Source organism: Danio rerio, chromosome 2 (assembly GCF_049306965.1).
Source record: "Danio rerio strain Tuebingen ecotype United States chromosome 2, GRCz12tu, whole genome shotgun sequence".
Lineage (NCBI taxonomy): Eukaryota > Metazoa > Chordata > Actinopteri > Cypriniformes > Danionidae > Danio > Danio rerio.
The window spans coordinates 20,012,460-20,026,771 of NC_133177.1; the positions used below are offsets into that span (position 1 = coordinate 20,012,460).

Genomic DNA, 14,312 nt, shown 5'->3' on the forward strand with positions numbered 1-14,312 from the left:
CAGTGCTGTCACCTCACAGCAAGAAGGTTGCTGGCTGAAGTCCCAGCTGGGTCAGTTGGCATTTCTGTGTGGGGTTTGCATGTTTACCCCGTGGTGGTGTGGGTTTCCTCCAATTTCCCCCACAGTCCAAACACATACGTTATAGGTGAATTGGATTGTCCGTAGCGGATGTCCTGGTCCGTAAGGTTGGGGGTTGAAAGTTGGGCTAACGACCCACCTCGTAAAAATTAGATGTTATGAAACCAATATGGTGCGGGTAAATATCACCTTTGATATAAATGTAAATTTATATCTAAATTAAATGTAAATGTAAATAATACTGGAAGTATGTAAGTAAAAAATATATCATATAAGCATAAAATATATAATATAAGCATAAAAATTTGGAAGTTTAGTCTACTAGCCATTTTAAGTTATCTGCACATAAATATTTAATTTAATTCAATGAAGAGACCGCATTTGGTCAACTCAATTAATCGAGTTCTCGATTTCCCATTACGAACTGAGAGAATCACTTTCCTCAAATCATTTGAGCAATCTCAACTTATAAGGGTTTAAAGTGTAGCTAGGCCAAGCAACAGATGAGCAAATATGATCAGATGATCAGATATGGCAACAACCAATGGAAGTGCAGACAGTAATTTTCACTTGATTCAGCTGGATACTGTAGCTCAGTCTGTAGCATCAGTGTAAACAAAGGTTTACAAAGGGAATAAAAATAGTGTCTATCCCTGGAGCTGTAGCATTCAGGAGAGTTTGTATTTTACTCCGCTCCAACACCTGTTTCTAATTATCAAGTGTTTCCTAAGATCTTCATTGGCTGATACAAGTATGTCTCATTATTGATAGAGCTATACCTCCCAGAAATACAGATCTCCAAAAATAGTACTTTACAACCCTGATCCACACCACAGAGAGGTATGTTTTCAAGTAAATCCGAACAACTTGATTAATTTAGCTAAAAGAAATTGTAAATACCAGGGTTGGTCATCTCTGTCCTAGAGAACATGCAGCTGTAATTAGTCTAGTTACTTTAATGCTAAATATTTTAGCATCACCAGTTGAATAAGTCTAGCTCTTGTCCTACCTCATACTCTTGGGAAAACCGGAGGGCATCGTTGGCCTTGAGGCGCTCGATGTGGTCTGCCAGTTCGGAGACGGATATGGGAGGATGTTCCCTCATTCCTAAAAGAGAAAATATGACAACGAGAAGTGGTGAGCACATCCTAAAGTATCACACCTAATGCATCGTAGCGTTACGGTGGGGAGTGAATCTGTCAGGTTTGAGTTGAGCAGGGCACGACATAAAGAGGTACTTCTTGCACCTTGATTTGACATAATCCCTCAGAGAGATTTGTGTTGACATATGTTGTGTCCTCTTACGTCTAGCCCCCAAACACGCTCTGGATTTCCTGTCTAAGGGGGTCAGCTTGCTGCCAAGAATCATTTCACTGCCAGTGCCTATGGATGTATCAAGGCTACATGCTCAGCTGGATGAGAGAAAAAGTATGTTGTCTGACCAGGAAAGGAGGGGGAGTTGGATCTGTCAGTAGGATTCTAGTGGTTGAGGATGAATAAGGCTGCTTAATGGGACATGGTTGGGTATGATTCCCCATTACGAGTTCATTATGCCCACAGTGAGCACAGTAATGTCTGGACGAGCCCCCTGCCAACTACTTCATGCAACCATTACTGCGAGACAGTGGGCAGCAGGATAAGGGGCCACTCTCTTAATCAACCGCACTGAAGTCATGCCAAAAATCCCAATTTTTATGTATGCTTGAGATCAGAACAATGCAGGCACATTTTGTTTGACCATTTGTCTGACCATTTTATCTAAGGATGGCTCATGCGAAATTCAGAGAAAAAAACAGCGCCATATGTAAACGTTTATTTTCATGTTTCCTATAACAATTACCACCTATACTGTTTGCACCACAAAAACAGGAACTGATTCTTCTGAGCTCAGAGTAGGATTTAACACAAAATATAGAAACAACCAGGGATGTACGCACATTTTAGGGTTGTGAGCAAGTTGTGTCATATTGTGTCTGAACATATAGCAATTGAATAATGAAACACATTGTTTACACAATTACTCCAATAACTCCAGGATTATAAGGGGCTTTCACAATGGGTAGTAATAGGAACTCAGTTCAATAAACTAGCCACCAGGCTTGGTGTCCTGACATTTTATCCTACACATCAGATTATGCTTCCAACGCTGTATTTAAATGGTTTTGAGGTTGGAGTTAGGGATTAGGTGGGTCAGGGCAACATTACAGCTTCATATCACACTACTCCACATTAAAATTGACACTGGTAGCAAATCTGATAGGTAGCATATTGCGCCGCCAAAATGTGCAACCTACTTTTTGAATGAAAGGTAGGACAATCTGACCAGGTAAGACAAGAACACTTAACAGTACTGGGAAAGAGCCAAAAAGCAAGTACTTCCAGCAACAGTTCTAGGAATTGCGAAAAAGTTCCCCTGGTGTGAAAGCCTCTATGGAAAACTGTGACAGATAGTAGAAGAAATAAGCAGAAGAACTACTTTGTTCCTTATTCCATTTGCTGATGCTGTCAAATTCCACACCTAAATAACATCCCTGTGGTTCGCTTTATGTCACTTTATAAAAATGACTCTAGTGGGTAGTTCCTATAACTATCTGCTGCAAAGGCCCATCAAGAGTGCATTAATATTTATATTCTTTAATTGAGTATACTTAATAAGCTGATATGAATAATGTCATGTAAACATGTTACCCAGAATTCTTTTATCAGTTGAAGGATCAAAATCATATCAGAACAGGTACATTTGTTCTTTTTTATCCCTAAACTTGAGGCGGTGGTAATATTTCGTAACATTCCTGCCCTTATAAAGCACGAATCCTGTTGTCGACTCATACAGTTGATGCAGTATTACCAAAATAAAAATGTGCTGCGTTCACAAGTACTGTAAAGTTATATATCACTTGTAATAACAGCACAGCTTCTGCGAGATTTCCAACCAATATTTTTGAGCTACTTTCGATGATGTTTGGGCTTGAAATCTTTCAAACTTGGAAAACTATGCTTTCTGTAGAGTTGCTTTATTAACAGTTTTTGATATAATCAGATTGTTGACAATTCTCTGTTTATTGTGTGCATTTAAACACATTCAGTGTTAGCCTAAGAGTGTCAGTGCTAAATTAACACTCTTATAAATGAAGAAAACTTCTAGTTACCTCATGGTATTGCCTTATAGGACAAAAACAATAAAATTTCAACACAAGGAACAACTTTTTCCTTATAACTGAATACTCATATTTAATATTGAGATATCATGCTTGCATGGTTCGTAGCAGGATATTACATGTATCCAGACATAGGTCATAAACATAAAAATGGTGTTTGCCATTTAAGCATAATTACCGCTGTTTTCTAGCACACAAACGAGAGACAAAATATTCCGTATATTTAGAGGCTAATGACGCAATAAGCTGCACCATGAGCACATTAAGTGAATACAGCACAGGCTACGTCCATGTTAAACAGCGAGTTAATTAGGCAGCGAATAGCTTCAACCCAGCATGCAAAGCAGGGAAAGGCAGATTACAAAATGTCTGGAATTGAAATGAATGGCCAAGGTCATTAATATGAAAATGTAACTAGAGACATATAGACAGGGGACTGGAAACATAACCTTACTGCTACATGTAAGACAATGGCAGGAAATAAAGCTGGATAATGTGGACGTGTGTTTCCTGTACACACATTACATAGAATTAAATAACTGCTGCAGTAATGCAGGCACAACATGCCCTGCTTCACATATGAGTGTTTTCACAACAAATGGAAATAAAATACATAATATGTCTACTAATATTGTCCAATATTGCATAGGCCACAGTAGAATTGTGTCACTTTTTTGTCCTCTAAAATGTTAGTTAATTAATTAATTATAAACATTTCTCATTTCAATTCTTCATTGCTTTATAACCCTTTGATACATATTGCAAGACATGTTTAGTATTTATATACAACAAAAAAGTGAGAAAAAAAGACTGGTGAAACAAACCCAAACATTAAACCACTACAGCATAATTCATGCTCCCAAAACAACTCAGTCCGGTGTCTGAAAAATGAATGAAACGGTGAAAAGTGAAGTGTGCTTGTGGCCGTGGCAGCAGGGATCGACGGTAAAAGAGGTGTACGGCTGTTTTGCCTGCAGTAATTATGTGCTCTTCAGGACTGAAGGGGTCTGTAATAACCTGGCTCCACTGCCACCGCTCCGCTATTACAGGAGAGAGAGAGAGAGAGAGAGAGAGAGAGAGAGAGAGTGTGAGAGAGAGAGAGAGAGAGAGAGAGAGAGTGATAGAGAAAGAGAGAGAGAGAGAGGCAGGCCTGACATTTTCTCTTAGCGTCACGGATCTGCCTCTCGCTCACCTTGGGAATGGAAAGCAGGAAGGCTAATTAACAAAGAGGGGCTGAAAGAGTGCAAGAGGCCTTTGGGTGAATGAAGTCCATATAAGACACTCCAAGGAGATGAGACAGTGAGTGGAGGATCTGCAATAAACAGCTCAATTCACAGCCACCAGACGACAAATAGTGGCTTAAACGTAATGTAAAGCAGAGCACTTCATCGTGATTCTCCTATTCAGGATAAGCACTATGAACAAATAAAACAAAATATATCTGCAGGCCTAACGGTGTAAACAGATTACCTTGTTCACAGAAATGAAAATAAAACGGTTGTTCTACAAAATAAGAAGATCTCAAAATTAAATATAAAGAATAAAATCAAAGAAAAATTTCTTATAAGGCTTGCAGTGTTGTGAAAATGAAAAGAATATATATATATATATATATATATATATATATATATATATATATATATATATATATATATATATATATATAAATTGTATAATAAAATTTAAATGTAATAAATTATTAAATACAAATACTGTTAACACTTTATTTTGATGGTTTATTTGTGTATTATTAGACTGTCTGCTTAATATTTGTTGATACTGCTCCATCAACAGACATATAACTGACTATACGGTAAGTACGTCAAAACCCTAACCTCAAACTAACAGTCTACGTATAATCTAATGAGAATTTTTTGACATGCAGATAGCATTTAATTAGTACCTTAAATTCAACAAATGGAACATCAATATAAAGTGTGACCAAATTACACGAAATAAAACACAATAATCTCAATTTCAAAAGTGAAAACAAACGTTCAAATGGAATAAACAAAACTCATTAAAATAAAACTATTTAAATAGTATATATATATATATATATATATATATATATATATATATATATATATCAGGGCTTTGTTAACTATTATGATATGAATACAGTTCACTGTAAAAAATCCAACTTGACAAATGTTGAAATTGCTTGATTTTTTTTGTTGGTTCAGCAAAAATCTGTAAAAAAGTCTGTACAACTACATTTAACACATTCAATCAACTTAAACAAAGATTTTATTCATTAAGTTAAAAAGATGAGTTTTGTGAGCAACACTTTGCTAGTTCATTCAAAAAAGCATCTGCCAACTTGTTTTTTTGTGTTAAGTCAATCTCTGACTTTTTTAATGCAATGAATATACAAGTAGCATAACCTTTTGTTGATTGAAAAGGTTTCAAACATGTTAAATATTCTAAAAAAATTATCAATGGCAGTATAGAACCTTTTCCCAGAGATGGGTTGGGGCTGGAAGGGCATCCGCTGCGTAAAAACCTGCTGGATAAGTTGGCGGTTCATTCCGCTGTGGCGACCTCAGATTAATAAAGGGACTAAGCCAACAAGAAAATGAATGAATGAGTATAGAACCTTTCATGGTTTGTATTAAAAAGTAAATGCTGATTGAAAATGCTATTATTATTATTATTATTATTAATACAATAATAAATATCGTTATTCTTCACATTGTTATTAAAAACAACAAAAAACACTACAATACTTATAGTAACTTTATTTGAAACTTTTCATTTGCAATTTAACTTTATTTGGTGCACATTTGCAGAAATAAGCTTGCACGCACATTATCATCTCGTGTTTATTCATTACCCTTTAAAAAAAGAAAGGCATACTTTGATATTCCAATATTTAAAAATAAACCACGCACTTAAAAATATGTTTCTCAAAGGACGATATAGCATCATTCTGTCTTGAGCTAAACCACGCCCTCGTTACGATGGTTGCGCTTACGTAACGTCAACGTCTCAGGCGGGAGAAACTGGAAGCATTGTACTTCGGTGGGGAAAGAGGCAAGCCGTGGAAGAGCAATCTTAATAGTAAGTGTGCAAAGATTGTAGTTCTTTGTTTAAGACACTTCATCTAAATTTGTCCTCCTAAATGTTCATCATATACGCGCAAAAATGTGTGCAGATGCGGCGCTTAGTGATTATTCACATAATCTCTCTTTGTTATGTGATAAGAGTGAATGAATATTTGTGTTGCCGTAAATCATATCCATGCCCCGGGTAGCAGGAAGTAATCGGCCCGAGCTCGGCTGCCCTTCGGCGCCTCCGGCTCCGACTCGGCATCAACGAGTGTTATACGGGCGTAGTGTGGCCCGCAGCTCGCTCGCGCACATGCGTTTGTGATGCAGCTGTAAACACTGGCCAGATTCCTGTTAACCCTATCTGGCCCGAGTCTGTCTCGGCTCGTATAAGGACTCGGCTTGTGTAACTGATGACAACCGATTAAATTCTTATTTTATCTAGTAATTTGTTAGCTCCACGTTTAATGATAATTTGAGAAAATATATATGGTACAACAGCAACAAAATAATAAAAACATTTAGTGTGGATGGTCGCAATGTTTAGATGAAAACAAAACAATATTATTTATAAATGGATTATATATATCATCAAGGGAAAACAGTGTAAAATGCGCTTATTTTCGAGATAGCACGCTTCCATGCAGACTGTTTTTTTAAGCAGAAGTTTGGTTTCATAAGAAACACATGCGTGAGTCAACTCTTGGTCCAAACTCCAATCCAGACGGTGGCGGTAATGTTCCAAAAGCTGGTTGCCAACCGCTATGATGATCACAAGAAGAAAAAGAAGTTTGGCGTTTCAAAACAGTGGATTCCGGTCAGAAAGGTAAGGTTTTTGCTGCTTGTATACTGTATACTTTGCGAATTTAATGCTTAAAACATTTTCACAGTGTTAGGTTATTGTTAAGTTATTGTTTAACTTGTTTATGCAGTGCATCAGTGATCGTTTACTGTTCTCTTTAAATTATCATTCTATTATTAAGAGAAATATATTAGTATGTGCTTTAATTTATATGTGTTAGCCTATGTGAATCAATTATATCTTATGTTCAAGTTGTAGTTTGCGCATGTAAAACTAAATTTCTTAAAGCAGATTTTGATGGGTTTTATTTTTTGGTTATTGACAGTTATACTTTCTGATTTAAATGAATGGTTATAAATGAATATTTTTTGGTTAAGTCTTACTGTTCTTGTTTAACAAAGGTTAGTGTGGTCATTTTGTAGCACATCACAGAGACCAATAGCACATTCTTATGAACATGTGAATAGGCATGTTATAGTTGGGTGATTAAAGTCCATGCTGTAAACTGCTGATACATTTTCAACATAGATTGAGCTTTTCAGACTTTACATTACTAATTGCTTCACAAACAGCTGAAATGGTTTATTGTTATTGGCTATCATCATCATCAAACATTTTCCACAATGGTAGGTTAATCTTCATGGGTACAGAATAATGCATGTGCTTGACCATCTTACAAATCTATGTCTAAGATTCATAAGGCTGTCACTCTGCATGAATCTCTGAATAAATCCTGTGTGCTGATTATTTACACCATAGGTATTATAGCCATTAATTAACTTTGATAGTATTTCAGGATTTTAACTTTTTGGGGGGAGGTTAACAACAATGTGATGTTTTATTATAGACACACATGAGGAAGCTCGACTCAGCTTGGCTTGCAGACAGATGAGGACGGTGATTGCCCGTCATACACCTAAAGAAAGAACAGGTTTGTTTGCAATTATTTTAAACACATACTGTCAACATTATGTCATTGATCTATTACACTGCCATTGTCATTGATCTAGTGCCCTGCACTATACTAAAATAATGTTTTGTTTTGTAAATGTATCTTATCAAGGGGCATTAAAGACACAACTATAGTGAAAGTGATGAAGAAAAATTATTTGGAAAAAAGAGGCTGGAGAAAAAACTGATATGAAGATTTCAGAAATTGATGCAGCACCGCAAGTACCATCACCACCAATGACTATGGCAGGATCCTTAAGAACACCATCAAGATGCACAAATGCTGTACATTCCAGTACACCTATGAACATTTACAGTCCTTGTTCAAGTGGAGTCGGAGATCAAGACAACTTATTGCAACTCGTCATGTCTTTGTAAGAATTCAAGACATCACTAAATTTGTAATGGCTTAATGCAGCTAGAAAGTAAAGATCAACTAGAGAATATCAGCAGTGTCTAACCCACTGTTGTATTTACACAAGTTGCATGAGAATAAGCAACAGGTTGATTTATACTAATTTGTTATTTTTCTTTTTTAGCACGACTGAAAAAAAGTTTTAAAATCATGTGACGTCATAAAGCAGCAACTGTGCCTGATTCTCACAAATCAGCAAAACCAAAACAGACGTGATGAAATTCCAGATGTAAACACATTTGACCTTTCTTTGTCCAATTTGATTTGGAAAAACTTGAAAATCAACTAAACGAGCAGCCCGAACAAATGAAGAAACTGGTAAGTTTCCTGCTTATTTCTAAGTGTTTTATGTTTATTTATTTATTTATGTGTTTTTTTGCTTCGTAGGTAGCCTACTTTGGAATCATTGGTGTTTTCCACTAAGCAGTTTGGTGTGTCCCGGGAAAGCTTTTGGCTCACTTTTTGGCTGAACAAATTAACTGGAGCAGGGCAAACCAAAATGTGGCCTTTCATGCACTCTCCCTTAGGACTGTCTAGTCAGTAAGTTGGTTTTAAATATACATTTCAGTACAATTAGGGGCTGTTCCATCTGTGTATTTTTTTGAATCATTAATCAAAGGAACAAAACATCTATATATAGTCCCATTTAGGTTGTACTTATATGAGAGCAAGCATCTTTCTTTTTTCATTTGTAATTGTTTGTCACTACTAATTGTTTGTTTATCTTTTAATCACAGATGTAGTGAGGAGAAATGTCCATACCACATCACTGATAAAGAAGTGGAAAAATGCATTACAAGGTGGCTACAACGTGCTCCTGACAGGGCTGGAGGAAGGAGGGAAGAAGAGAAAGCTAATGTGTCAAATGTCTACATCAATAATTTATTTTTTAAACAACATTTTAAGTGTATTAAGATGTTCCCTGATACTTGGGTAATTTGTTTCTTTTATTTGCAATATATATATATATATATATATATATATATATATATATATATATATATATATATATATATAAAATGACAATATGCTAAATTCTGAAAAAGCATCTTAATACATTTTTAATTAACATAATATAATAAAAATATTAATAAAAAATTGCACAAGACATATAAAGATATACAAGTCCAATTTGATATATATATATATATATATATATATATATATATATATATATATATATATATATATATATAATCATCTAACTCATTTAAATGTATTATTATGTTTTATTTATTAAAAATGTTTCTTAAGAATTCTGCAGTTCTTTTTACAATTTTGACTTGTATATTTTACATATTGTCATGGGTATTTGTAAGATGTTTCTTACATATGCTAAATATGCTAAATTCTGAAAAAGCATCTTAATACATTTTTAATTAACATAATATAATAAAAATATTAATAACAAATTGCACAAGACATATAAAGATATACAAGTCAAATTATATATATATATATATATATATATATATATATATATATATATATATATAATCATCTCACTCATTTAAATGTATTATTATGTTTTATTTATTACATTTATTAAAAATGTTTCTTAAGAATTCTGCAGTTCTTTTTACATTTTTGACTTGTATATTTTACATATTGTCATGGGTATTTGTAAGATGTTTCTTGCTATATCTTAAATTGGTTTCTATATTCAGGTTTATATAAAATTAAGCTGTTTTAAGATGTGTCTTGTACAATTTTTTAATTCAAGTCTATTGGGAAAACAGGGTTGTTTTAAAAACTTCTGTGTATGTGTGCAATTTCAGATTTTGTCTTTAAATCTTCCTGTGTGTCTTTATTGTGTAGTTTTATTATTACTTGTGCACTACAAAATATTTTATTCAAGTTTAGTATTATTTGTTTATTGCAATCAATAAATGTTTATTATTTATTTTGTCCTTTGTTTGATAATTTTTGTTATTGGATATGTATGCTGTTTGCATTTTATTCAAAGGTTGAACGCAGTGCCTACACTTTGCCTTTACATTATAGCCTGCGTTTGCTGGTATATAAATGCAAATGGTTGTAATACCATGTATCAAGTACCAATATAATACCAAAAGGTTTTATATCAAGGTATATTGAGTTGCGCCAGCTCCGGGCTGCAGCGCACATTACTCGCGGGCCGATTCTGGCTCGGATGCGGCAGCGAATCTAGCTGGAACTGGCCCAAGTGTATTTTACTATCTAGGGTGGCTCTTAAAGTGACAGCGCGTATATTCCAACTGCTTATTATTATATTAAGCAAACAAAATCAAATCAAAACCAAAATAATAGTAATAAATCGTTCATTTTGAACTGAAGGTGTATACAGTGGAACACTTATTACTAAAGTAAGATCCTTTACTGGCAGTTTTAATATCATATTTATCCATGACCAGCCAAGGTACCAGCACAAAACATGTAATTATGCAAGTATAGATTTTGAAATGAATTACAACAAATACTAAGATTTATATCTCAAGGCAACTAGTAATTCAGATTGATTGCTCTAATTGCCCTGCTGAAAAAAAACAAAACAAGCATATGCTGGGAAGGTATATGTTTTGATGCTGGTATGCTGGTCTTGCTTGTTTTAATGCTGGTTTTGCTGGTCTTAATGTTGGTTTTGCTGGTCTCAATGCTGGTCCTAATGCTGGTTTCAATGTTGGTCTTGCTGGTCTCAATGCTGGTCAGGAGCAGCACTTAGACCAGCAAAACCAGCACTGAAACCAGCAAGACCAGCATTGAGACAAGCAAAACCAGCATTGAGACCAGCATCAAAGCATACCTTACCAGCATACGCTGTTTTTTCAGCAGGGTGTTGTGAATAATTTATGGAATATTCTAAGGTTATTAAAATTGATAGTGTTAGGTAGTCTCAGAGATGTGCTGTAATTGTTATATATTTAATATAATTGTGTTTCCTTTTCATGTGATTAATTTGACTTAGTGTTTGTGTTTTTTTTTTTGTTTGTTTTTTTTTTTACAGATACACTACCTCGTTTTTATACTTTAGTGAAGAACCGCAAGAAAATGAATGTTTTGGTAAAATGTATGTCTTTTTTTGCCATGTGTGTTTACTCCGATAACATTTTATTTATTAGTACTAATTTCCAATTGTATTTTTTTTGGTTCATTTAACTTCTGTAGTTTCAGACCATTCAGACAAGAAATGTTCAGTCAGCACAACTTAAAAAAACAGAGCCATCTGTGTTTGCTCGGATAACATATAATTTCTTAGTACTAATTTCCTTTTGTATTTTCTTGTTCTCTCAACTTCTGTCATTTTTGGCCATCCAGACAAGAAATGTTCAGTTAACACAACTTTTGCTCTGGTAACATATCATTTCTTAGTACTAATTTCCTTTTGTATTTTCTTGTTCACTCAACTTCTGTCATTTCAGGCCATCCAGACAAGAAATGTACAGTTAACACAACTTTTGCTCTGGTAACATATAATTTCTTAGTACTAATTTCCTTTTGTATTTTCTTGTTCACTCAACTTCTGTCATTTCAGTCCTGCAGACAAGAAATGTTCAGTTTGCACAACTTAAAAATATTTGTTGTGCTGCAGGTGCAGGTTTCCAGAAAACTACTAATGTTAAGTTGACTCAACTAGACATTTTTTGTTTCACTGACAAATTATTTTCAGTCAGTGTAGCTGATGTTTTCAAAAGTTGAGTAAACAAGAAAAAACAGAAGGAAATTAGTACTAAGATTTTTTTTGTTGAACTGGCTTAAAATTTTTTACAGTGTTTCAGAAGACGGTTTGAATAGCACTATTTAGTGGTTTTCTGGGGAGTCTACTAGTATTCGGAGACAGAAATGTAATAATCACAGTGCAAAAATTGTTTTGTCTCGTTTCTAATTCAAATATATATATATATATATATATATATATATATATATATATATATATATATATATATATATATATATATATATATATATATATAAAGAATTTTAGACCATGTAAAATATTGTACAGTTTTCAGCGCCAGAAGAAATAAGTGAACATTAATCCCCCATCTGCCAGTGGGGGAAGTAAAATAATTGTGCTTTCACAATGAAAATATTAAATGTGGATACATTTTTTTTTCGCATAAATCATGTAAAGTCCACATACATACAGCAACTAAATACAATTCTGTAGCTCCTGATAAACTATAAATCAGACTGGACAATGCATGCAGATTTTTCAGATTCTCAATAAAACTAAAGGATTTAGAAATTGAACATTCTTTTTACCCCAACGCAATTGAATAGGCCACTAAAAACGCTAAATGACTTGATTCTTATATTTGCTTAATTTATGCAGCCTATGGCCTATACTTCTCACCATGTAATGTTTCTTGTCTAAAACATACAGTATAGAAAACCAAAACAACCAAACAAAATAATATTTTAATTGAACACATCACATAAAATACACATACAGTACCGTCCTATCAGCAAGCACGGCGGCAGAGGCAACTCATTGAAGTGGCAACATCTGTACCTTTGCAGATGCAGACATTGTTGAAATGATGTATCGTGCAGTGGTGAGTTTTCCAAACAATGACATAACTCGCGGCTGAACTATCATAGTACGATGCATTGTTTGGGAAAAGAACGATGTAGTGACGAGTGTTTCCCAAAACTGTAGTTTCTATAGTCGCAGATTCATCGCTTGAACCATGTTAGTTATAACGTAAAACGCCCATAATAATGCTCTAAACAGGGTGGAGTAACTACTTCTTTAAAGAAGAACCCTATAAATTTTTTGTGCAAATTATATTGTTTACACACACAGGCACTAAAAAAAGATCTGATATTAGTTTTGATAAAAACAAGCACTCGTTATTCATATATTTGAAATATATGTAAACGGCATATATAGGGTGTATGTTTCCTTTACAAATACTATAGAGAATACTCTTTATTTTATTCTAAAACATAAAACCACTAGCAAAAATCTAACACATAATCTCATGTATGAATTATACAAAAAAATAATGAGTGTATTAATTACGATGAAATTTAATTAAGAGCTTTTTATCTGTCGTTTTTATAGAGCTTTTATCTGTCTTTCAGATACTGTGTTTTGACTGAATGCGTCTCCTCTCTCATGTGCTTTGTCTTTATGTCAGTGATGGGCAGATTCACACACCACTGACAGAACCCTCTGATTACAGCAACACTCTCTCACTTCAGTCATGATAGGCATGTGCACAAACACATCCTGTTTATGCCTGTAAATGACACACTGCTGGCATATGTTGAGGTCTGTTTGTGTACAGACAAAATAATATCAAGGTTACTGAACGACATCCAGACGATATGATTCTACAATCAACACTGTGCACTGTATGTTTCGAGTATGTAATCAAGCTAGGGAATGAATGAGTGTATGTATATGGTGATGCACTCAAAATATCTCAATCTGAGTCAGAGGACAAATGTACGCGTGCATATGCTGGAAAACACATGGGGCTCTGGCCGACTGAGAAAGAGTGTGTGTGTGTGTGTCTACAGTACACATGGTGTACGCTGTATTACCTGGTGTCTGGTAGTTGAGTCTCCTCATTTCGACAGGATCGGATGAGCTGGCCAGAAGACAATCCTTCACACCACCCGAATGATCGTCTTTTGGTAGGGGGGAAGCCCTCTTCCTGTAAAAGCAAAATGGAGTCAGCGTGAGCACTGATATTGATTCATTCACACCGCAGCAGTCTTTACTGACAGAAGACCAGTACAAAAATGGACAACACCATGAAAAATGTAAGAGTTTTGAAGGATGGGGCAACTGAAATGTGAACATTATAATCTGAGTTACAAATGAACGATAATTATACACAAAAACATTTTGTGTTGTGTGTTGACTC

General features: G+C 34.6%; 1 protein-coding gene and 1 long non-coding RNA gene across 31 annotated transcripts in view; one reads left to right on the forward strand and one right to left on the reverse strand.

Moving 5' to 3' along the window:
- Nucleotides 1–14,312, reverse strand: part of ptprfb (protein tyrosine phosphatase receptor type Fb) — a 368,812-nt gene that overhangs the window by 25,097 nt on the left and 329,403 nt on the right. For all 30 annotated transcript variants that reach the window (XR_012389651.1, XR_012389655.1, XR_012389656.1 and 27 more), the window contains 2 exon segments: nucleotides 13,987–14,099; nucleotides 1,088–1,185 (listed from right to left, as the gene is read on the reverse strand). Coding sequence is in view for 22 of the 30 variants with exons in the window: in XM_021481440.3 (XP_021337115.1) it covers nucleotides 1,088–1,185; nucleotides 13,987–14,099 (211 nt within the window). In the remaining 8 variants the exon portion in view is untranslated.
- Nucleotides 8,214–9,380, forward strand: LOC101886917 (uncharacterized). Its single transcript, XR_660116.5, has 4 exons — nucleotides 8,214–8,413; nucleotides 8,579–8,772; nucleotides 8,842–8,994; nucleotides 9,192–9,380. It is a non-coding gene; the product is annotated as an uncharacterized lncRNA (long non-coding RNA).